General features: G+C 47.6%; 1 protein-coding gene across 3 annotated transcripts in view; it reads left to right on the top strand.

Annotated features, from left to right (window-relative positions):
- The window catches only part of LOC140410900 (uncharacterized), a 160,664-nt gene extending 145,093 nt beyond the window's left edge, over positions 1–15,571 (top strand). For 2 of the 3 annotated variants that reach the window (XM_072499680.1, XM_072499679.1), the window contains exons 12-14: positions 11,069–11,203; positions 13,155–13,280; positions 15,149–15,571. In XM_072499680.1, the coding sequence (XP_072355781.1) occupies positions 11,069–11,203; positions 13,155–13,280; positions 15,149–15,288 (401 nt within the window). In that variant the 3' untranslated portion in view covers positions 15,289–15,571. Of the gene's footprint in view, positions 1–11,068; positions 11,204–13,154; positions 13,281–15,148 lie in introns of those variants that run through there. The other variant, XR_011940762.1, reaches the window with a different exon arrangement.
- The last annotated feature ends 10,188 nt before the right edge of the window (positions 15,572–25,759 follow it).

Here is a 25,759-nt window from a genome sequence, read left to right as displayed (position 1 = left end):
TCTCCGGCCCAGCCCCGGGCTAGGAGAATCCCGCCCCTCATCCTTAAACAACCTAAATGCCACTGTGCCACCCGTCTAGGGAAGAAGTTTTTCACTTCCTGTTTTTCTCAGCAGAAAACACTTAACTTCTTTTGATGTGTTGAGGACCTGATAATCGTAGCTGTGCCATCTCACCCAGAAACTGTCCCAGTGTCCCAGGAATCTAAAGCCCTCCCTCCTACGTCATCTTTCCAGCCACACATTTATCTGGCTTATGCTTCTATTTCTGTACTTACTTGCATGTGGCAGGGAGTAATCCAGAGATTATGGTGGCACAATGGTTAGCATTACTGCCTCACAGCACCAGAGACCCATGTTCAATTCCGACCTCAGGTGACTGTATGTGGAGTTTGTACTTTCTACCCGTGTCTGCGTGGGTTTCCTCCAGGTGCACCGGTTTCCTTCCAGAGTCCAAAGATGTGCAGGTTAGTTTGATTGGCCATGCTAAATTGCCCCTTAGTGTCCAAAAGGTTGGATGGGGTGACGGGGATAGGGCGGAGTCTGTGGGCATGGGTGGGGTGCTCCATCGGATGGTCGGTGCAGATTCAATTGGCCAAATGGCCTCCTTTTGCACTTTGCGGGTTCTGTATTACATTGGAAATCCTGCCGCCTAATTTTCTAAACTAGCTCCTTAAATTCTGATCCCCTTCCTGCCTGATTCATTGGTACAATTGGGACCAACATGGAGGCAGAATCTCTGTCTCCCCCAGAAGAATGTCCTGTCATGGTGGCACAGCGGTTAGCATGGCTGCCTCACGGCGCTGAGGTCCCAGGTTCGATCCCGGCTCTGGGTCACTGTCCGTGTGGAGTTTGCACATTCTCCCCGTGTTTGCGTGGGTTTCGCCCCCACAACCCAAAGATGTGCAGGCAAGGTGGATTGGCCACACTAAATTGGCCCTTAAATGGAAAAATATAATAGTTGGGTACTCTAAAATTTAAAAAAAAGAAGAATGCCCTGTGAGGTTTAAAAAGAGCGGGAGCTGCGAGTCGGAGCGGAGACTTAAAAAGCGCGGGAGCTGCGAGTCGGAGCGGAGATTTTAAAAGATTGCGGCCTAGTTTCGGGAGCCGTTCGGAGGAGGAGGAGCAGTCTCTGTCAGGGAGAGAACCTGAGAACATCTGAGACCCTCAGAAGGTAAGAAGGTAAGTAAGTGATTTTTACTCATTTTTACTTTTATTACCTTTTCAAATGGTGTGGTGGAGGCGGGGGGGGGGAAATGAAGTGACATTACAGAAAAGCTGTGACCTGAGTGGCTGGTTGGGAATCTACACTAAATTAAAAAAATTAAGCATTGGTAACTAATTAAACATAATTACTTAATTATAATTTAGAGGGGTATCTAAGCCGGAGATCAGAGTACTACATTTAGCTTTCACATTTATAGTAGAAATCTAGTGCTAGGAAACAGATAGTTAACAGTAACGTTTAAAAAAAAAAAAAAAAAAAAAAAAAAAATATTTTTTAACTTTTAATTTTAATTTACTAATTAATTGACACAATGTCAGTTAGAGAGGTGCAGTGCTCTGACTGTGAGATGTGGCAGGTCCGTGAGGCTTCCAGCGTCCCGGATGGCTTCATCTGCAGAAAGTGCACCCAACTGGAGCTCCTCACAGACCGCATGGTTCGGTTGGAGCAGCAATTGGATGCACTGAGGAGCATGCAGGTGGCAGAAAGCGTCATAGATAATAGTTATATAAATGTGGTCACACCCAAGGTGCAGGCAGAGAAATGGGTGACCATGAGAAAGGGCAGGAGGTCAGTGCAGGAATCCCCTGTGGTTGTCCCCCTCTCGAACAGGTATACCCCTTTGGATACTGTCGGGGGGGGATAGCCTATCAAGGGAGAACAGCAGCAGCCAGAGCAGTGGCACCACGGCTGGCTCTGATGTTCAGAAGGGAGGGTCAAAGCGCAGAAGAGCAATAGTAATAGGGTCTCTAAAGTCAGGGGCACTGATAGGTGCTTCTGTGGACGTGAAAGAGACTCCAGGATGGTATGTTGCCTCCCTGGTGCCAGGATCCAGGATGTCTCCGAACGGGTAGAGGGCATCCTGAAGGGGGAGGGCAAACAGGCAGAGATCGTTGTACATATTGGTACTAACGACATAGGCAGGAAGGGGCATGAGGTCCTGCAGCAGGAGTTCAGGGAGCTAGGCAGAAAGTTAAAAGACAGGAGCTCTAGGGTTGTAATCTCGGGATTACTCCCTGTGCCACGTGCCAATGAGGCTAGAAATAGGAAGATAGAGCAGCTAAACACGTGGTTAAACAGCTCGTGTAGGAGGGAGGGTTTCCGTTACCTGGACCACTGGGAGCTCTTCCGGGGCAGGTGTGACCTATATAAGGACGGGTTGCATCTAAACTGGAGAGGCATAAATATCCTGGCCGCGAGGTTTGCTAGTGTCACACGGGAGGGTTTAAACTAGTATGGCAGGGGGGTGGGCACGGGAGCAATAGGTCAGAAGGTGAGAGCATTGAGGGAGAACTAGGGAATAGGGACAGTGTGGCTCTGAGGCAGAGCAGACAGAGAGAAGTTGCTGAAGACAGCGGGTCTGGTGGCCTGAAGTGCATATGTTTTAATGCAAGAAGTATTACGGGTAAGGCAGGTGAACTTAGAGCTTGGATTAGTGCTTGGAACTATAATGTTGTTGCCATTACAGAGACCAGGTTGAGGGAAGGGCAGGATTGGCAGCTAAATGTTCCAGGATTTAGATGTTTCAGGCGGGATAGAGAGGGATGTAAAAGGGGTGGCGGAGTTGCGCTACTGGTTAGGGAGGATATCACAGCTGTACTACGGGACGACACCTCAGAGGGCAGTGAGGCTATATGGGTAGAGATCAGGAATAAGAAGGGTGCAGTCACAATGTTGGGGGTTTACTACAGGCCTCCCAACAGCCAGCAGGAGATAGAGGAGCAGATAGGTAGACAGATTTTGGAAAAGAGTAAAAACAACAGGGTTGTGGTGATGGGAGACTTCAACTTCCCCAATATTGACTGGGACTCACTTAGTGCCAGGGGCTTAGACAGGGCAGAATTTGTAAGGAGCATCCAGGAGGGCTTCTTAAAATATGTAGACAGTCCAACTAGGGAAGGGGCGGTACTGGACCTGGCATTGGGGAATGAGCCGGGCCAGGTGGTAGAAGTTGCAGTAGGGGAGCATTTTGGGAACAGTGACCACAATTCAGTAAGTTTTAAAGTGCTGGTGGACAAGGATAAGAGTGGTCCTAGGATGAATGTGCTAAATTGGGGGAAGGCTAATTATAACAATATTAGGTGGGAACTGAAGAACCTAGATTGGGGGCGGATGTTTGAGGGCAAATCAACATCTGACATGTGGGAGGCTTTCAAGTGTCAGTTGAAAGGAATTCAGGACCGGCATGTTCCTGTGAGGAAGAAGGATAAATACGGCAATTTTCGGGAACCTTGGATAACGAGAAATATTGTAGGCCTTGTCAAAAAGAAAAAGGAGGCATTTGTCAGGGCTAAAAGGCTGGGAACAGACAAAGCCTATGTGGAATATAAGGAAAGTAGGAAGGAACTTAAGCAAGGAGTCAGGAGGGCTAGAAGGGGTCACGAAAAGTCATTGGCAAATAAGGTTAAGGAAAATCCCAAGGCTTTTTACACGTCCATAAAAAGCAAGAGGGTAGCCAGGGAAAGGGTTGGCCCACTGAAGGATGGGCAAGGGAATCTATGTGTGGAGCCAGAGGAAATGGGCGAGGTACTGAATGAATACTTTGCATCAGTATTCACCAAAGAGAAGAAATTGGTAGATGTTGAGTCTGGAGAAGGGTGTGTAGATAGCCTGGGTCACATTGAGATCCAAAAAGACGAGGTGTTGGGCGTCTTAAAAAATATTAAGATAGATAAGTCCCCAGGGCCTGATGGGATCTACCCCAGAATACTGAAGGAGGCTGGAGAGGAAATTGCTGAGGCCTTGACAGAAATCTTTGGATCATCACTGTCTTCAGGTGATGTCCCAGAGGACTGGAGAATAGCCAATGCTGTTCCTCTGTTTAAGAAGGGTAGCAAGGATAATCTAGGGAGCTACAGGCCGGTGAGCCTTACACTTCAGTGGTAGGGAAATTACTGGAGAGAATTCTTCGAGACAGGATCTACTCCCATTTGGAAGCAAATGGACATATTAGAGAGGCAGCATGGTTTTGTGAAGGGGAGGTCGTGTCTCACTAACTTGATAGAGTTTTTCGAGGAGGTCACAAAGATGATTGATGCAGGTAGGGCAGTGGATGTTGTCTATATGGACTTCAGTAAGGCCTTTGACAAGGTCCCTCATGGTAGACTAGAACAAAAGGTGAAGTCACACGGGATCAGGGGTGAGCTGGCAAGGTGGATACAGAACTGGCTAGGTCATAGAAGACAGAGTAGCAATGGAAGGATGTTTTTCTAATTGGAGGGCTGTGACCAGTGGTGTTCCGCAGGGATCAGTGCTGGGACCTTTGCTGTTTGTAGTATATATAAATGATTTGGAGGAAAATGTAACTGGTCTGATTAGTAAGTTTGCAGATGACACAAAGGTTGGTGGAATTGCGGATAGCGATGAGGACTGTCAGAGGATACAGCAGGATTTAGATTGTTTGGAGACTTGGGCGGAGAGATGGCAGATGGAGTTTAATCCGGACAAGTGTGAGGTAATGCATTTTGGAAGGTCTAATGCAGGTAGGGAATATACAGTGAATGGTAGAACCCTCAAGAGTATTGAAAGTCAGAGAGATCTAGGAGTACAGGTCCACAGGTCACTGAAAGGGGCAACACAGGTGGAGAAGGTAGTCAAGAATGCATACGGCATGCTTGCCTTCATTGGCCGGGGCATTGGGTATAAGAATTGGCAAGTCATGTTGCAGCTGTATAGAACCTTAGTTAGGCCACACTTGGAGTATAGTGTTCAATTCTGGTCGCCACACTACCAGAAGGATGTGGAGGCTTTAGAGAGGGTGCACAAGAGATTTACCAGAATGTTGCCTGGTATGGAGGGCATTAGCTATGAGGAGCGGTTGGATAAACTCGGTTTGTTCTCACTGGAACGACGGAGGTTGAGGGGCAACCTGATAGAGGTCTACAAAATTATGAGGGGCATAGACAGAGTATAGTCAGAGGCTTTTCCTCAGGGTAGAGGGGTCAATTAGTAGGGGGCATAGGTTTAAGGTGAGAGGGGCAAGGTTTAGAGTAGATGTACGAGGCAAGTTTTTTTTACACAGAGGGTAGTGGGTGCCTGGAACTCGCTACTGGAGGAGGTGGTGGAAGCAGGGACGATAGTGACATTTAAGGGGCATCTTGATAAATACATGAATAGGATGGGAATAGAGGGATACGGACCCAGGAAGTGTAGAAGATTGTAGTTTAGTCGGGCAACATGGTCGGCACGGGCTTGGAGGGCCGAAGGGCCTGTTCCTGTGCTGTACATTTATTTGTTCTTTTGATCTTTGTTCTTTGACATCCTTGATCCTTGCACCAGACAGGCAACATATCACCCTGATGTCACGTCTACGGCCATAGAAATACCTGTCTTCCCCTAATTAAAGAATCTCCTTTCACTATTGCTCTTCATTTCTTCTTCCTGCCCTTCTGTACACCAAGCCACTCGTGGTGCCACAAACCTGGCTCTGACTGCCCTCCTCGAAGGAACCGGCCCCCTCACCAGCTTCCAAAGTGGAAAACCAATTTCCGGGCGAGACCCCAGGGGACTTCCTGAACCATCTGACCAGTTCTTTTGGACTGCTTAGTGGCCATTCCCTCTCTGCCTCTAGACCCTTTAGCTTTGTGTGACCACCTCTCTGATCTAGCTATCCACTTACCTCTCAGCCTCGCAGATGAGCCACAATGACTCATCCAGCCGTTATTCGCTCTCTGAAACCCGAAGCTCAAGTTTCTGCATCTGACAGCACTTCCTGCCCATATGGTTGTCTAGGACATGGTGACAACCATGACTTTGCACATGCTAGCACTGCTGCCTCACAGTACCAGGGACCGTGGCCAATTCCAGCCTTGGGTGATTGTTTATGTGGAGTTTGTCCATTCTCCCAGTGTATGCGTGGGTTTCCTCCCACAGTCCAAAGATGTGCAGGTTAGAGGGATAGTACGGGGGAGTGGGCCTAGGTAGGGTGCTCTTTCAGTGGGTCGGTGTAGACTCGATGGGCCGAATGGCCTCTGCACTGTAGGAATTCTATGGATATTGCGAAAGACATCCAGAAATTGAAGATGGTGCAAAGTGTAATTAAATTCCTATCTGCAATTAGGCACCTGAATTACAAAGAGATTGCAGAAGCTGGGCGGTTCATTCGTGTGTAATTAAAGTAGTCAAGATTCTCAGGGGCACAGATAAGACAAACTGTAGGATCTCTTATTTTCAATTAAGAGACCAGGGTCCAGTGGTAGTTTGAGATTGAGTTTTATTGCAAAAACTAAAACTTTCAAAAATACAAAAAAAATAAACAAAAGCCTAGCAGAGCATAAGGAAGAAAGCAATAGGAAGATAACAAAGGCGAAGAGAACGGGCAACATGCGCACCAGGACCTTTATACCTGCATGGTTTGATACCGCCCCCTTATCTGTTCCCTGTTGGCTTACGAGCTTTGAATTGTGACTTCTGAATAATGGTCCTTACCATCACTCACATTGGTGTTGAACTTAGTAGCTGTACTTACTTTGTTACATTGTCACATTTGTAGTGTGGATATTGAAAAGCTGAGGTGTTCCCACAGTATTCTTTCACAGTGCTACAATATTTTCAAAACTTGTTTTTTTAACTATTTCCCTACAATAAACATCCATATGGTTAACATAATCCAAATATGTGCAAGTTAGATGGATTAGTCATGCTAGATCACCCCTAAGTGTCCAAAGATTAGGTGGGGTTACAGGGGAATGGGTCGAGGTCGGGTGCTCTTTCGGAGGGTTGGTGCAGACTTGATGGGCCAAATGGCCTCCTTCTGCACTGTAAGGATTCAATGATAATTCTGGATTCTGTATGAACATATGGGGCTGGATTGTCCAAAAATGGGGCTATGTCCCTTTACGCTCTTGGAAAAAGTCAAGATGTATTCCCCTACCTGTAGGGGGCTGGCAGGGCCCCGGAGTGCATCACGCAGCTCTGGCTGTGGATATGGGCCCCTGCACTTCCGGTCGGGAGTCCGCGTAAGCGCACAGTGGTGGCCTGTACCAGCCGCCCTGTGCGACATGGCGGACTTGGAGCAATCTCAAAAAGGTAGCCCCCCCCCCCCCCCCCCCCCCCCGAGATGGCGCGCCCCTGCGGATCTGTGGTGCCCAATCGCCACCCCGGCCGCCCTTGAGGACCCCCCTGGTGTTCGATTTCCCCCCCGCCCCCCCACCAGGGCAGCCATGGACTGAGTCCGCAGCCGCCACCCGATGTTCCCGACAGGCAAAACATGGTTAGAACCACTCGGTCAGTTTTGCCCGGAGAATTGTTGGGGAGACTCTGCCAATGGTCCCCCAGCCACGCCGCGTAATCCGCCCACGAGCGATTCTCCAGAGACCGGGACCGGAGAAGTGTGGGAGCAGTGCTGGCCTCGATCCCCGCATAAAAATGGATTCTCCGCCCCCGCGCCAAACGGGATTTCGGCGTCAGGCTGTGGAGAATCCAGCCCATGAACTTCTCAGGTTTGAAGAGGAGAGATGGGAAGATGGTTTAGATTACTTTATGCAGAGGAATATAAATGTAAAGAATAAACTACCCAGGGAAGTAGTGGGTGCTAACACAATAAGAATCAGAAAGGGCACCCACTGTATTAAGCTTGCAGATTTCAGAAAATTTGATGAAGTTATATAAATGCCTGGGGAAAATACAATAAAGGGGACACGAGAGGCAATGTGGCGCACAATTCCTAGATATTGGAACCAGCTAGATGAACAATTGTTATCTTTCCAGTCATAACAAGGGTTGTTATGGTGGTTGATTTTAACTTTCCCTATATTGACTGGGACACACTTACTGCTAGAGGCATGGATGGAGCAGAATTTGTAAGGAGCGTCCAGGAGGGTTTCTTGAAACAATATGGAAGTAGCCCAACTCGGGAAGGGGCCATATTAGACCTGTGCTGGGAAATGAGCCCGGCCAGGTGATTGAAGTTTCAGTAGGAGATCATTTCGGGAACAGTGATCATAATTTGGTAAGTTTTAAGCTGCTTATGGGAAAGGACAAGAGTGGTCCTCAGGTGAAGGTGTTAGACTGGGGGAAGGCTAATTCCAACAGCATTAGGCAGGATCTGGAGAGTGTTGACTGGACGAGGCTGTTTGAGGGAAAATCAACATCCGGTATATGGGAGGCTTTCAAGTGTCAGTTGATTAGAATTCAGGACCAGCATGTACCTGTGAGAACGAAAATATAGGGAACCCTGGATAATGAGGGATATTATGAACCTTGTCAAAAACAAAAAGAAAGCATTTGTAAGGTTGAAAAGGCTTAGGACAGATGAAGCCCTTGAAGAATATAAAGCAAGTAGGAAGGAACTTAACGTCGGAGTTAGGAAGGCTAAAATGGGTCATGAAATGTCGTTGGCAAACAGGATTAAGGAAAATCCTAAGGCGTTTTATACATATGTAAAGAGCAAGAGGGTAGCCAGAGAAAGGGTTGGTCCATTCAAGGTTATTGGAGGGAAGCTATATATGGAACCTGAGGAAATGGGAGCGATACTAAATGAATACTTTCCCTCAGTATTCACCAAAGAGAAGGACTCGGTGGATGAGGACGTAGGGTAAAGTGTGTAGATATTCTGAGTCATGTTGATATTAATAAAGAGGAAGTGTTGGACATCTGAAAAAGCATTAAAGTAGATAAGTCCCCAGGGCCTGATGGGATCTACTCCAGAATACTGAAGGAGGCAAGGGAGGAAATTGCTGGAGCCTTGACAGTAATCTTTGTATCCTCATTGCCTACAGGTGAAGTTTCAGAGGACTGGAGAGTACCCAATGTTGTTCCATTGTTTAAGAAGGGCAGCAGGGATAATCCAGGAAATTGTAGGCCGGTGAGCCTTAAGTCAGTGTAAGGGAAATTATTGGAAAAGGTTCTTAGAAATAGGATTTACTCACAGTTGGAAACAATTGGACTTATTAGCGATGGACAGCATGAACAAAGAAAAGTACAGCACAGGAACAGGCCCTTCGACCCTCCAAGCCTGTGCTGACCATGCTGCCCGGTCATGGTTTTGTGAAGGGGAGGTTGTGCCTCACTAATGTGATCGAGTTTTTCGAGGAAGTGACAAAGGTGATAGATGAGGGAAATGCAGATGTTGTACATATGGACTTCAGTAAAGCCATTGACAAGGTACCTCATGGTAGACTGGCACAAAAGGTGAAGTCACATGGGATCAGTGGCAGGTTGGATACTGAACTGGCTTGGGCACAGAAGACAGAGGGTAGCAGTAAAGTGTGCTTGTCTGAATGGAAGTCTGTGACTAGCGGCGTTCCACAGGGATCAGTTCTGAAGCCTTTGTTGTTTGTGGTGTATATAAATGATTTGGAAGAAAATGTAGCTGGTCAGATTAGTAAGTTCGCAGACGACACAAAAATTGGTTGAGTTGCGGATAATGAAGAGAATTGTCGGAGGATACAGCAGGATATAAACTGGTTGGAATCTTGGTGGAAAAATGGCAGATGGAGTTTAATCCGGACAAGTTGAGGTAATGCACTTTGGAAGGTTCAATGCATGTAGGAATTACACAATAAATAGTAGAACTCTTGGGAGTACTTACAGGCAGAGAGATCTGGGCGTGCATGTCCACCGATCATTAAAAATGGCAACGCAGGTGGATAAAGTGGTCAAGAAAGCATACAGCATGCTGGCCTTCATCGGTCGGGGCTTTGAACATAAAAATTGGCAAGTCATGTTGCAGCTGTACATGACCTTATTTATGCCTCATTTGGAATATTGTGCACAATTTTGGTCGCCACATTACCAGAAGGATGTGGATGCTTTGGGGAGGGTACAGAAGTGGTTTACTAGGATGTTGCCTGGTATGGAGAGCATTAGCTATGAAGAAAGGTTCGATAAACTCGGTCACTGGAACGACGGAGGTTGAGAGGCGACCTGATAGAGGTGTACAAAATTATGAGTGGTATGGACAGAGTAGATAGTCAGATGCTCTTTCCTAGGGTAGGAGAGTCAAGTACTAGGGGATAGAGGTTTAAACTGTGCGGGGAAAAGTTTAGAACTGATGTTCTAGGCAAGACTTTTTACACGAGGGTGGTAAATATATGGAACGCGCTGCCTGGGGAGGTGGTGGGAGCAGGTACGATAGCGGCATTTAAAGGACATCTAGACAAAGATATGAATAGAATGGGAATGGAAGGATACGGACTCCGTAAGTGCATACAGTTTTAGTTTAGGCAGGTACCATGGTCGACGCAGACTTGGAGGGCTGAAGGGGCTGTTCCTGTGCTGCATGTTCTTTGTTCATGTGTATTCCTGTTTGTATAACACATTTATATACTGTACTGCCTTACATGATCATAGGATTTCCCAAATCACTTTGAAGCCAATTAACTACTTCTGAAATTATTTCACTGTTGTAACTGGTTGGAAGGGAAGAGACAGAGTAGACCTAAAGACCATTTTGGAGGGAAATCAGGGTAATGGAAATAAATCAATTGGAATTTTCAAGACTGGGATCAACAGATATTTTTGGAAAAATGTATCAGGAACATGGCACACAGGGAAGTAAATTGAGTTGATAAACCGATCATGGAAACACAATGCTGACATTAAAACTTACTCAGAGGAATTCAAAGTAAGGGCAAAATCAATCCCAAATTCTAACCTTTTGTTCATTTTCAGTTTTGCAACAAGGTACAAAAGAACTTTAGTATTCTCAATTTAATTAGGAATCCCAACATTAAAAAGCAGTTGAGAAAATAAAGGCACACTAACAAGCCACATTAATCTCCTGATTTGCCAGTTCCTGCCCCAAACCTCCATCCAAATTGTAAGGTATGATTATGGACGTAATGGATATAGAGTTGAGTAATCGATTTTCCCTTGTTGAAGAGATTGTGTGTGTGTTTTTTTCAGAAACAATAAGAACACGAATAATACAAGAATCAGATGTGAATATAGCAGCTCATCTCTTGATGCTCTCAAGCCAGCCTGAAAATATTGATCTCTCCTTTCACGCTGCTTGTATAATCAGCCAACTTGGACTAGATGGTAAAGTCTGAAATAAAGACTTGTAGATGCTAAATTTACTTATGAATTTAGATTGTCACCTTTCATGTAAATTTTTTATGTACAAAATGCATACTTGTCGAGGAGAAAAAAAATGTAATTGGGTTATGCACTTAGTACCCAGTCTCTTAACATAGTAATCTTTGATTAGGTACAAAGCCAACCAGATTATTTAGTTATTTCCTTATCAAGCGATTAAATTAGAGCAAGCTTTCAGCATGAACCACAACATGACTCCTAACTATCCTATGTTGATCTAAAATGCCACAGTGACACACCTGACCGAAACAACTAGTTTTACAAAAAGGACAATAATCCCTTGTAAGGCAGGGTAATAACAAGAGTATTGTACTTTGTGTGGTATCTGGGGTTTTTAGTTTTATAATCACTCCAAAATAACAATAATCAAAGCAAATTGAATGCAGAACAAGTTTGAAGCAGTCACAATCAAACTGTTCTGGGCAGGCCATACCTATTAGCAAACGTCAAAGACCTCACGGAAAATTCTCAGGGTTTTGTCAATTAGTAATATAGGAATTGAAAACATTGAACTTCCCCAGTCTTCACACTGGAAATTGGACCTCGAATGTACATGAAACAGATTAAGAGAATTTTTTTCCTGAGGGTGGTGAGCCTTTGGAACTTGCTTCTTCAAAAGGCAGTTGAAGTACATTCTTTGAATACTTTTAAGGCAGAGGTAGATAGATTCTTGATAAGCAAGGAGGTGCAAGTTTATTGGGGGGAATGTGGAGTTTAGATTAAAATCAGATCAGCCATGATTTTACTGAATGTCAGTGCAGACTCGAGGGGTCGGATGACCTATACCTGTTCCTAATTTATGGGCCCGATCAGCTACTGCGAAGCGTCCGGCACAGAGCCAGGCGCAACAGTGAATCCCGCAATAGCCCCAAATTGGGCTCCTCGCCGGGCAGCGGGCCAGTTGTGAGTCACCCAACTCGTTCCGTCTCGCCCTTGCTGAGTTCATTTAAATACCAGGACACCATATTCACCCTGTGCCCAGAGGTCAACGGCTGCGCCTGGAAAGACCGCAACCTGACTCCGTTCAGCACTTGTTTCCACAGACAATGGCACCTTGGGGGAGGGGGTGTCGCGCAGGCCATTAAATATGCTTGGGTGGTTGGGGACAGGGCAGGATAGTACCCTGGCATCTCAGCACTGCCAGCCTGGCACCCTGAGTGCCACCCAGGCACCCCAGCAGTGCCAACCTGGCACAGCCAGGGTATCCAGGTGGCACTGCCAGGGGCACTGCTAGAGTGCCAGGCTGGCAGTGCCAATGTGCCCAGGTGCCAGGTTGACACAGCCAGGAGTCAGGCCCAGGGGGGGCCTTGCCCACTAAAGGGGAGGTGAGGGGAGGTTCCAGGGGCCCCGGAAAGGTGCGGGGGGGAGGAGGGGGGGGGCTCATTTTGCAGCAGTGTTCAGTGCAGGGGGAGGGGGGGGGCAGAAAGTGAGGATGCAGAGATCGGGGCCTCCAGTCAAAATGGCATCCCGATATGCAAGGAGACATTCCTGCTGGCAAGTTAAGCTCGCCAGCCCAAAAAACCAGCAAAGTGCTGTTGAATAGCATGGTAAAACCGAGAAACAACCCGCCAAATGCACCCAAAACCAGACTTAGTTTCAAATCCGCTGATTCGCGTCCTATATATTTGCATGTACATAAGCATAACCCAACTTTCAGCACCAAATTAATTCAACGAAGAAACACTTCAAATGGGCCCTTCAATAAGTTGATGATGTTCGCGTTACATTTTCTTCACCCAGAAACAAAATTTAAATAACTTTTAATGAGGTTTTGTGAGCTGAACAAATGATATAATGCACAATGTGTCAGTTTTTCAATGTTGCAAATCATACCATTTTAAACCAGAGTTCATTCATTAGTGGGTAATGATTCATATGATTGTCTCCATTACAGAAATGTTTTCCTCGTTGTTGAGACCACATGCCAGAGAGATTGTTGGTTACGTCTTACACTTCCTCAAACATCAGGAAATTAGATTCCAACATCTGGGTCTTTTAACTATACAGAATCTCAGAAAAGGTAAAAACAAATTATTGCCTTCAAATTCGTTCTACCTTGAAATCTGGTCTGTGGGTTGGTGGAAAGATAGAGAAGTTATGGTTCATTGAATCTAGTCACAAGAGGCAGTTAAACAACAACTTGCATTTATATAGCACATTTAACACAGTAAAATCTCCCAAGGTGCTTCACTGGAGCAGAAAATGACACAGAGCTACATAAGCAAATACTAGGATAGTTGTTGTAAAGTTTGCTCAAAGAGTTATATTCTTCGGAATGCCCTAAAAGAGAAGTGCCAGAGGGCAAGATATTTGGGGAGGGAGTTCTATAGATTAGTGCCTTGACAGTTGAACGCATAATCACTAATGGTGGAGGAGGGCATAGCTTGAATGAAGGGTTGACAACCAAAACATAACTCGCATTTATCTAGCACTTTTAATGTAGCAAATGACCCAAAGCACTTCAAACAAATGGATAATATCACAAAAGGAGGAGATGCTTGGAGAGACAATGAGAGAGAAGGAAGGATTAAGGCCAGGAATGGATTTGGATACAAGGATACGGGGGGACATCGGTAATGGATGAACAGAGTGTTGGTCTGGGATATCTCTTCTTGGGCAGTTCCTCAGCATTGAGGATGACCTGCTTCCACTCCAGAGAGGTGGGTTCTACAGTGGCTGAATAGTCCAGGTCAGGTAGAGCTGGGTGTTGTCAGCGTACACATGGAAATTAATCCTGTGTCTTCCAGTAATATTGCATGGGGCAGAATACAGATGTGTGGGCCAATGATTAATACCTAGGGAGGCTGCCAGTGGTAAATGTGCAGGGGCATGAAGAGAAGAAATTACTGGGAAATATCCCAACTCGATCTTCCTGTCTCGATGGTGAAAAAGCAGCCCCATCTTGAAAGTTTGAGATTTAATTTGGAAAAGAACTGGCCATATTAGTAACCCAGACTGATACCTGTAACTCCAGCCGCCAAGATGCATGATTTTAACCTTGTATGCCATCCAGTTGTATCAAGCAGTCACATGGGTCATGCCAGCACAGTGGTTAGCACTGCTGCCTCACAAACCCAGGGGCCCGGGTTCAATTCCAGCCTTGAGTGACTTTCTGTGTGGAGTCTGCAAGTTGTCCCCGTGTCTGCGTGGGTTTCCTCTGGGTGCTCGGGTTTCCTCCCACAGTCCAAAGATGTGCAGTGTAGGTGGATTGGCCATGATAAATTGCCCCTTAGTGTCAAAAAGTTAGTTGGGGTTATGGTGATAGGGTGGGGGAGTAGGCCTTTGTGGCATGCTCTTTCAGTGGGTTAGTGCAGACTTGATGGACCAAACGGCCACCTTCTGCACTGTCGGGATTCTATGATGACAGTCTACAGCAGGCCAAGGTGGCCCAACAGCTACTCGGGACAAATACAGGCTGAACCTACCACCGCATGAAAAGATGCATTTACCCACTGAGCTCCGAGGGCAAGTTAAATAAAAAAATTAGAAATATTTCCAGTCAGGGCGGCACGGTGGCGCAGTGGTTAGTACTGTTGCCTCATGGCACCGAGGACCCCAGTTAGATCCCGACTCTGGGTCACTGTCCGCGTGGAGGTTGCACATTCTCCCCGTGTTCACGTGGGTTTCATGCCACAACCCAAAAGATATGCAGGTTAGGTGGATTGGCCATGCTAAATTACCCCTTAATTGAAAAAAAAAGAATTGGGTACTCTAAATTTATATTTAAAAAAAATTCTTGTTACCTGATAATTTAAAAAATGTTATGTCAGGAATGAAAGAACATTGATTGTTTGGTGTGTGCAAAATAGCATTAATTGTTTGCTTCATCAACTTTATATGCTGCTTTGAAATAGTTTCTAGTTAACTCAAACATTGCTCTTTTCTCAGACGCTCATTTTGCAGCAGTGTTCAGTGAAAAGCAACTGATGGTGCAACTCAACAGGGTTTGTCAGCAAACAGCAGAAACAGAGCAACTACTTCAAGCTGTCCTATTCTCCAAAGAGGGAGACCAAAAACAAATGATATAATGCATAATGTAACTACCACTTTTTCAATGTTACTGATGTAAACCAAGAGTTTATTGTGCCTCAAAGAATACCCAACGAACACAGGAAAAGTAAAGGAATATTTGCAAACACATCATAATTTCGTTGAGGTCCTATGGCTTCATTATTTAGCCCATGTTTTAAACCTGGAAATAATAATCGCAATTGGCATACTCCATAAACTTATAAAAATTCAATTTCTCTTAGCTTTAATAGATGTACTCCATTTGATGCCAATAATAAAGCATTTTTCAAATAAAATAAACTGAGTGGTGATTAACTTGCTTTGGGTGTTCAGTTTAACCCTTAGCCTAGATTTAGTAAGAAAATTATTTGGAGGCTTGCAGAATTTTTTTTCTTCAGCACACATCATTTAAAGAAATTTAATTTTTAAGAAACAAATCCTTAATTCATGGTTTGAAAGCTGTTTTGAAATGAACATTTCCAGGCACAGTAACTTCACACTGGACAAACCCTTCGACTATTCACCAAATTACAGATGCCATGGACAAATATTTGGACTTCACTTCTTGCTCGTATTCATACTAAAGAGTTGTGCACAATAATAATTTTATCACAAGCTGGTTTAATATTAAAGAACACTAAAGATCAGGATTCTGCAAATCAGATCAAGATAACATTTCCATTTAACATTATTTGCTTTGATTTTAGACTTTTAATTTCTATGTTTTGGGAGTATGATTTCTAGAAACTGCCAGTTATAAATATATAGTTTACAATCTCATGGCGAGTAACTCACCGCCTGTCCCCCATCTACAAGGCAAAAGTCGGGATGTAATGGAATACTCCCAACTTGCAGCTCCAACAACACTCCAGGAGCTTGACACCATCCAGGACAAAGTAACCCACTTGATTCCTTCCACATTCAATCCCCCCACCACTGATGCACAGTGGCAGCCATGTGTACCAGATAAAATATGCACTGCAGGAACTCACTAATGCACGATCAATGGCCACCAAAGCGAGGTTGTAGTCCAACTGAAGGTTTTAATAAGCTAGATGTTTCCCCCAGCAGCTCAGGTACAGAATGAAGGCTGCTGGGACGGCACTGGCTCTTATACCCCGCCCAGCAGGGCGTAGCTACCATACATCCTAACCAATAGAAAGCATACAGTTTCCACCAATGGTGCTCCAGCCTATCAGGTACCGTAATACCTCTAATACCACATTCACCCCCTGTTAACAAAAGTCCGGCGGGGGTGGTGGTCTGATACTACAAACATGGCAATGTGGTAGAATTCGTTATGGAGGTACCGTAATACCTCCGTACAGCGTTTTGTAACTATTTACAATTCTGATAGTTATTTACAATTGGTGATTTAAATTTACAGTTTACAGTTTAAAATGAAGCAATCATTCGATCGGGTGCCCAGGTCGTCCTCGGTGATCGTCGGAGCTTCGGTGGTGACTCCGGTGGAGGCTTGGGCGTCTGTGACTCCGGGAGCGCGGCTTCGATCTCCATGGCAGCTTCGGCACCCCTAGGCAGTGCTGGTGGGGAAAACGGTTGACTTGGGGAGGGAGCGCCTGCGGGGTGCATCGGTGGGTGGGGAGGCCTAGACGGGGCCGGCAGGAGGACCGATCCTCCTGTAAGGTGCACTGGCGGGAGGGAGGGTGGGACTGGTGGTTGGGTTGTGCGTGGGGCTCCGGCGGGTGCCAGGTCTCGTAGGGAGACCGTATCTTGTCGGCCGTCGGGGTACGCCACGTAGGCGTACTGGGGGTTAGCATGGAGCAGATAGACCCTCTCGACCAACGGGTCCGACTTGTGCGCCCGCACGTGTTTTCGGAGAAGGATGGGTCCGGGTGCCGCCAGCCAGCTCGGGAGCGAAGTCTCAGAGGAGGACTTCCTGGGGAAGACAAGGAGACATTCGTGAGGTGCCTGGTTGGTGGTGGTACACAGCAGTGACCGGGTGGAGTGGAGGGCAACCGGGAGGACTTCCTGCCAGCGGGAGACTGGGAGGTTCCTGGACCGTAGGGCCAGTAGGACGGTCTTCCAGACCATTGCGTTCTCCCTCTCTACCTGTCCGTTACCCCGGGGGTTGTAACTGGTCGTCCTGCTTGAGGCGATTCCCTTGCTGAGCAGGAATTGACGCAGTTCGTCGCTCATAAAGGAGGACCCCCTATCACTATGTATGTAAGCGGGGAACCCGAACAGTGCAAAGATACTATGGAGGGCCTTGATGGCAGTGGTTGCAGTCATGTCGGGGCAGGGGATGGCGAATGGGAACCGGGAGTACACATCAATCATGTTCAGGAAGTATGTGTTGCGGTTGGTGGAGCGAGGGGGCCTTTGAAGTCCATGTTGAGGCGTTCAAAAGGTCGGGAAGCCTTTTTCAGGTGCGCCCTCTCTGTCCAGTAGAAGTGCGGTTTGCACTCCGCGCAGATTTGGCAGTCCCTGGTGGCTGTCCTGACCTCCTCGATGGAGTAGGGCAGGTTGCGAGTCTTGACAAAATGGAAAAAGCGAGTGACCCCCGGGTGGCAGAGGTCCTCGAGGAGGGTTCAGAGGCGGTCCACTTGTGCGGTGGCACATGTGCCGCGGGACAGGGCGTCAGGAGGCTTATAGAATCATAGAAGTTTACAGCATGGAAACAGGCCCTTCGGCCCAACCAGTCCATGCCGCCCAGTTTTTACCATTAAACTAGTCCCAGTTGCCCGCACTTGGCCCATAACCCTCTATACCCATCTTACCCATGTAACCATCTAAATGCTTTTTGAAAGACACAATTGTACCCGCCTCTACTACTACCTCTGGCAGCCCATTCCAGACACTCACTACCCTCTGAGTGAAGAAATTGCCCCTCTGGGCCCTTCTGAATCTCTCCCCTCTCACCTTAAACCTATGCCCTCTAGTTTTAGACTCCCCTACCTTTGGGAAAAGATGTTGACTATCTACCTTATCTATGCCCCTCATTATTTTATAGACCTCTATAAGATCACCCCTAAGCCTCCTACGCTCCAGGGAAAAAAGTCCCAGTCTATCCAGCCTCTCCTTATAACTCAAACCATCAAGTCCCGGCAACATCCTAGTAAATCTTTTCTGCACTCTTTCTAGTTTAATAATATCCTTTCTATAATAGGGTGATTAAACAAATTAAACGGATTTCAGAAGCATGAAGGGTAAGTGAGAAAAAGGCCATGGGTCTGCCCGCTTGGTTGAGGGTGGCCGCCAGAGCTACGTCAGACGCATCGCTCTCGACCTGGAAGGGGAGGGACTCGTCGATGGCGTGCATCGCGGCCTTTGCAATGTCTGCTTTGATGCGGCTGAATGCCTGGCGGACCTCTATCGACAGGGGAAAAACTGTGGATTGGATCAGAGGACATGCCTTGTCCGCATAGTTGGGGACCCACTGGGCGTAGTAACTGAAAAACCCTAGGCAGCGCTTCAGGGCCTTGGAGCAGTGAGGGAGGGGGAACTCCATAAGGGGGCGCATGCGTTCAGGGTCGGGACCTATAACTCAATTTCGCACTACGTAGCCGAGGATGGCTCGGCGGTCGGTGCTTAACACGCATTTATCCTTGTATGTAAGGTTAAGGACTTTTGCGGTCTGGAGGAATTTTCGGAGGTTGGTGTCGTGGTCTTGCTGGTCGTGGCCGCAGATGGTGACATTATCGAGATACGGGAATGTTGCCCGTAAACCGTACCGGTCAACCATTCGGTCCATCTCGCGCTGGAAGACCGAGACCCCGTTGGTGACACCGAAGGGAACCCTTAAGAAGTGATAGAGCCGCCCATCTGCCTCGAAGGCAGTGTATTTGCGGTCACTAGTGCGGATGGGGAGCTGGTGGTAGGTGGACTTGAGATCCACCGTGGAGAAGACCTTATAATGCGTGATCCTGTTTACCAGGTCGGATATGCGGGGGAGAGGGTACGCGTCCAGCTGCGTAAACCTGTTGATGGTCTGACTGTAGTCGATGACCATCCTATGCTTCTCCCCGGTCTTTACCACCACTACTTGGGCTCTCCAGGGACTGTTACTGCTTCAATGACTCCTTCCCTCAGTAGCCTTTGAACCTCTGACTTAATGAAGATCCGATCCTGGGCACTGTACCGTCTGCTCCTGGTGGCGACAGGTTTTCAATCCGGGGTGAGGTTCTCAAACAGGGAAGGCGGGTCGACCTTAAGGGTCACGAGGCCGCTTACAGTAAGGGGGCGTATAGGGCCGCCGAATCTGAAGGTCAGACTTTGAAGGTTACACTGGAAGTCTAAACCCAGAGCTGGGGAAGGACTTAGAGGCGGAGATTTTCGAACTCCCTTCCCTGGACTGTGAGGTTTGCTACACAAAACCCCTTTATCTCCACTGAGCGTGACCCGGAGGCCAGGGAGATTTTTTGGTTAACGGGGTGGATGAGGAGAGAACAGCGCCTTACCGTGTCGGGGTGTATGAAGCTCTCCGTGCTCCCAGAGTCGATTAGGCAGGACGTCTCGTGCCCGTTGATAAATACAGTCATCGTAGCAGTTGAGAGTGTTCGAGGCCGAGACTGATCCAGAGTCACCGAGGCTAATCGCAGCAGTTGAGAGTTCTCTTCGGGAAGTGTGTGGTCAGCCGAGCTGCGGTCATGGGGGTTCATCCAAAATGGTGGCTCCCATTGGTCGCACATGGTTGGGGGTGCACAAAATGGCAGCGCCCATCCCTCCAACGTGGTGTCCGCGGAACAAGATGGCGGCGCCCGGGGTCCGCACGTGGCCCTGGAATATGAAGATGGCGGCAACCGCTGGCCGCACGTGGACCGTGGAGAGGTTTGTGGTTGCGGTCCGCATTCGCCGCCGGAGACCGCGGCCACCGCACGGGCCTGACATACCCCCACGAAATGGCCCTTTTTGCCGCACCCCTTGCAGGTGGATGCGCAGGCTGGGCAGCGCTGGCGGGGGTGCTTGGCCTGCCCGCAAAAGTAGCAGCGGGGCCCCCCGGGGTTGCCAGGCCACCTTGCAGTGCAGGCCTGTGGGGGGATGGGGGAAGTCTCGGGGCCGGCTGCGGAGGGGTTCCATGCTGCCCAGGGGGCTGCCACGCGGTCGGGAACGTAAGCGCAGGCGTTCCTGGAGGCCACAACCAGGGAGCCTGCAAGGGCCCGTGCCTCCTGAGACCCAGAGTCTTTTTCAAACAGTCGCTGGCGGTTTTTTTTTCGAAAGCGTCCTGGACCAAGAGTTCAGTGTGTTCACTCGCCGAAACTTGCGGGTAGCTGCAGTTTCACCCCAACACCAGGAGTGCATGGTGGAATTCTTCCTGCGATTCCCCAGGGGTTTCTCGCCTCGTTGCTAGCAGGTGCCGGGCATAGACCTGGTTTACCGGACGAATATAGTGTCCTTTTAGCAGCTCGATTGCTGCATCGAAGTCTTCCGCTTCCTCGATGAGGGTGTAAATCTCCGGGCTCACCCTTGAGTGCAGGACTTGCAGTTTCTGCTCTCCCGTGGGTGCGTATTCGGCCGTCTCGAGATACCCTTTAAAGCACGCCAGCCAGTGCTTGAAGATCGCCGCTGAGTTCGGCGCATGGGGGCTGAGTTGCAGACACTCTGGCTTGATTCGGAGCTCCATCCTTTCTTCTTAAAAAAACTCGCTTCTTAAATTGATGCACGATCAATGACCCTTAAAACGAGGTTGTAGTCCAACTGAAGGCTTTAATAAGCTAGATGTTTCCCCCAGCAGCTCAGGGACAGAATGAAGGCTGCTGGGACGGCACGAGCTCCGCCCAGCAGGGCGGAGCGACCATACATCCTAACCAATAGAAAGCATAGTTTCCACCAATGGTGCTCCAGCCTATCAGGTACCGTAATACCTATAATACCACACTCACCAAGTTTCTTTATGCAGCAGCTTCCAAACCTATGACCGCTAGAAGGACAAGGGCAGCAGATACCTGGGAACACCACCACCTTGAAGTTCCCCTCCAAGTCACTCAAGTGTCCGACCCAACTCCCATACCTCTGCTTTCACCCTTTCCCCTCCCTGCCAGAATCACCTTGGTCCTCAATTTTCGCCCCACCAGGCTCTGCATTCAAAGGATTATGCTCTGCCAGTTCCGCCTACTTCAGCATGATCCCACCACTAAACACATCTTCCCTTCAGCATTCTGTCAGCATTCCATAGGGAACATTGCCTCTGGGATACCCTGGATTGGCTGACTGTTAGAAAGCAGAAAGTCAGGATAAATGGGTCCTCTGGCTGGCGATCTGTAATTAGTGGGGTGCCGCAGGGGTCAGTCTTCATATCTCAACTGTTTACAATCCATATAAATGATTTGCAAGGAGGGACAGTGTGTATAATAGCAAATTTACATATGATACTAAAATAGCGTGGAGGCAGTCAGTGAAAAGGAGATAAAGATTTTACAGACGGATATAGATAGGCTGGGAGACTGCGCCAACATTTGGCTGATGGAGTTTAATGTGGATAAGTGTGAGGTTATCCATTTTGGCCGAACAATTAAAAAGGCAAGTTATTATCCAAATGAAAAGCAGATTAAAAGTGCATTTGGTCAGACGGATCTGGGTTTCTTTATTCATGAAGGAAGTCAGTATGCAAGTACAGCACGGTAGCAGTGGTTAGCTCTGTTGCTTCATAGCGCCAGAGACCTGGGTTCAATTCCCGGCTTGGGTCGCTGTCTGTGCGGAGTCTGTACGTTCTCCCTGTGTGTGCGTGGGTTTCCTCCAGGTGCTCCGGTTTTCTCCCACAAGTCCCAAAAGATGTGCTGTCAGGTGAATTGGACATTCTGAATTCTCCCTCTGTGTACCCGAACAGGCAACTTAGTGTGGTGACAATGCGATTTTCAAAGTAACTTCATTGCAGTATTAGTGTAAGCCTAGTTGTGACACTAATAAGGAATATTATTATTAATTAAATGGCAAATGAAATGTGAACGTTTATTGCAAAAGGACTGGAGTATAAAAGTAGAGAAGTGTTTTTGCAATTGTGAGACCATATCTGGAGTATTGTGTCCAGTTTTGGTCTCCTTGTTTGAGGAAGGATGCGGTGACATTGGAGGCAGTCAGAGGAGGTTTAGCAGCTTGATTCCGGGATGAAAGGTTTGATGTATGAAAAGAGATTAAACTGTTTGGGATTATTCTTGCTGGAGGTTAGGATGAGAGAGGATCTGATCGAGGTATATAAAATGCTAAAAGGGATTGATAAAGTAAACGTATTCCAAATATTCACTCTTGTGGGGCAATCTAGAATGACAGGTCACAGATATAGGTTGAGAGGCAGTAAATTTAGAACTGAGATGAGGAGGTACTACTTCTTGCAGAGGGTGGTGAATTTGTGGAACTCGCTGCCCTTTAGTGCGGTGAGTCTGAATCATTAAATGATTTCAAGAAGGAGATAGATCTTTTTCTGATTAAAAACGGATTAAAAGGGATATGGGGAACAGGTAGGGAGGAGGATCTGATTGAATGGCGGAGCTGGCCCGGGGGCTGAATTGCCTAATTCTGCTCCTAATTTTTATGTTCTTATGTCCACTCCTCCATCACCCCAAACACCTCACCCACTTCCCGTCCAATCGTAGAAGGTGCAACACTTGCCCCTTTGTCTCCTCCCCGCACACCAGCCAAGGGCCTAAACACTCAGGTGAGGCAGCGCTTCACGTGCACCTCTTGCAATCTGGTCTATTGTATTCACTACTCCCAATGCAGTCTACTCTACATTAGAGAGACTAAATGCAGACTAGGTGATCACTTTGCAGAACACCTTTGGTATGTCCGCAAGCAGGCCCCAGACCCATCTGTTGCTTGCCGTTTCAATTCACCATCCGACTCACGTCCACATGTCCATCCTTGGCCTGCTGCAATGTTTCAGTGAAGCCCAGTGCAAGCTGGAGGACCAGCACCTCATCTTCCGATTAGGCACGTTACAGCCTTCCGGACTTAACATTGAGTCAACTTCAGACTGTGAACTCCCTCCTCCATTTTACCCCATTTTCATTTCTATCAATTTATTTTAATTTCTGCCAGTGATCTGCTTTTCCCTTACCACAGTCTACCCCCCCCCCCCCCCCCCCCTCCCCAAGCCTATCCCACTAGGGCCACCTGTTCAAAGTTATCCTTTGACAACAATATCCAAGGCTATGTATCCTATCAAAAGGACTGGCAGATGGGAAAAGGGGATGGGGTTGCATTGTTAATAAGGAATTAAATTGCATCAATAGCAAGATTTGATATGGGATCAGAAGGCATAAAGGCATAGAATCTGTGTGAATAGAGTTGAGGAATTGCAACGGTAAAAAGACCCTGATGGGAGTTATGTACAGGTCCCCTAGCAATACTCAGGATGTGGCGCAGAAAATAAATCAAGAGATAGAAAAGGCATATAATAAAGGCAATATTACAATAATCATGGGGGTTTTCAATATGCAGGTGAACTGGGAAAATCAGGTTGGTAACGGATCCCAAGAAAATTGTGGAATATCTAAGAGATAGGTTTTTGGAGCAGCTTGTGACAGAGACACTAGAGAACAAGCAATTCTGGATTTGGTGATGTGTGATGAGGCAGATTTGATCAGGGAACTTAAGATAAAGGAATCCTTGCGGGGCAGTGACCACAATATGGTAGAATTACCCTGCAGTTTGAGAGGGAGAAGCTGGAATCAGATGTAAGACATGAGGGAGGAGCTGGCCAGAGTTGATTGGAAGGGGAGCCTAGCAGGGACAACTGCACAATAAGTAATGGCAGGGTTTTGGGGGGTTATTAGTGAGGCACAACAGAAATTGATCCTAAGGAGGAGGACACAAGCTAAGGGAGGATGAGGCAACCATGGCTGGCATTAGTGGGAAGTCAGAGGTTGGGAAGCCTTTAAAAGCGAGCAGAGGACAACTAAAAAAGCAATAAGGGGGAGGGGGGGGGGGGGCTAGCAAGGTAGCTAGTAATATAAAAGAAGCTAGGAAGAGTTTTTTTCAATATATAAAAGGCAAATAAAAAGGTAAGAGAGAGAGGCAAGAATAGACATTGGACCACTGGAGGCTGGAGAAGTAATAATAGGAAACAAAGAAATGGCCGAGGAGCTGAATAGTTACTTTGCATTAATCTTCACAGTGGAAGACACCAGTGGGATACCAGAACTTCAAGAGAATCACGGGGCAGAGGTGAGAGTAGTGGTCATCACTAAGGAGAAGGTTCTGGGGAAACTGAAAGGTCTGAAGGTGGATAAATCACCTGGACAGGATGGACTACAACCCAAGGTTCTAAAGGAGATACCTGAAGAGATTGTGGAGGCATTGGTGGTGATCTTTCAGGAATCTCTGGAGGCATGGGGGTACCCAGAGGACTGAAAAATGGCAAATGTAACAGCCCCATTTAAGAAGTGAGGGAGGGAACTTCAAGTGGCGGCCATGAAGTGTGTGGTACATTTGGTAGTTCCCGCTCGTGGCGGTCCTTTTTGGGCTTTACCCCAGTTTTCAAGTGGAAGTGAGACGGGAAAAGGTGCAGGAGTGTGAGTGGAGGAGATTGACCCTCTAGTTTATGGAGCGGAGGACCAGAAGTGCCCAAAAAAGGAATAAGCCAGTCGGAGCGGGTGTAGAGCTGGCATCGCACGTAGAGATGGCGCAGGGGCAGGGAGCAGCCCTACTGGCTCAATGGTCAATGGGGCAGCCGGTGAGCTTCTTGAAAGAGAAGTTGACCTAGCAGCGAAAGGAGAATCTGGAGGACCTGGCCAAAGCGGTGGACTAGATCAAGGCGGTGGTTGACCGCATGGAGACGAGGCTGGCAGCCCAGGGTCAGGCAATCCAGAAGTTGGAGGAGCTGGTGGGGGAGCACGACGAGCAGTTCACCTCAATGGCAGAAGCGGTTGGAAGAGAAGGTGGAGGACTTGGAGAAGCGGTCATGCAGGCAGAATATTCTGATCGTGGATCTGCCAGAGAGGTGCAAAGGAGCCGGCGCATATGTGGGGAAGATGCTCGAGAAGCTGCTTGGTGAAGGTGCGTTTGACCAGCCGTTGGGGATGGACCGAGCGCACAGGGCATTGATGAGGAGGCCCCAGGGGAACGAGCCACCAAGAGCGATGGTGATGCGGCAGCACCGGTTGCTTGATAAGGAGCAAATCATGAACTGTGCCAGGCAGACGAGGCGCTGCGCCTGGGAAGGCAGTGAGATTCGCATGTACCAGGACCTGAGTGCAAAGCTGGCCAAGAAGAGGGCAAGTTTCAATAAGGTCAAGGCGGCCCACTACAAGAAGACGGCTGGAGTTTAGGCTATTGTATCTGGCGCGTCTATGGGTTCTGGGAGCTGTACTTTGGATCTTCGGAGGAGGCAGCGGAGTTTATGAGAGACAATGGACTGGCAGGAGAAGGTGGACCTTGAAATCTGGTGGAGGAGTGATGCTGCTGTAAAAACTTTTGTTCTGAGCCATTTCCTTTTCCCCTTGTTTTTGGCTTCAGTTCTGTTTTTCTTTTTTTGTTCTTTGTCAAGGAATGTTTTTTTTTTTCTGTTCCTATTGATTGTTTGCACTAATG

The sequence above is a fragment of the Scyliorhinus torazame genome, chromosome 4 (genome assembly GCF_047496885.1).
Source record: "Scyliorhinus torazame isolate Kashiwa2021f chromosome 4, sScyTor2.1, whole genome shotgun sequence".
In the NCBI taxonomy this organism is placed as follows: Eukaryota; Metazoa; Chordata; class Chondrichthyes; order Carcharhiniformes; family Scyliorhinidae; genus Scyliorhinus; species Scyliorhinus torazame.
This window is presented reverse-complemented; position numbering and strand designations above follow the sequence as displayed.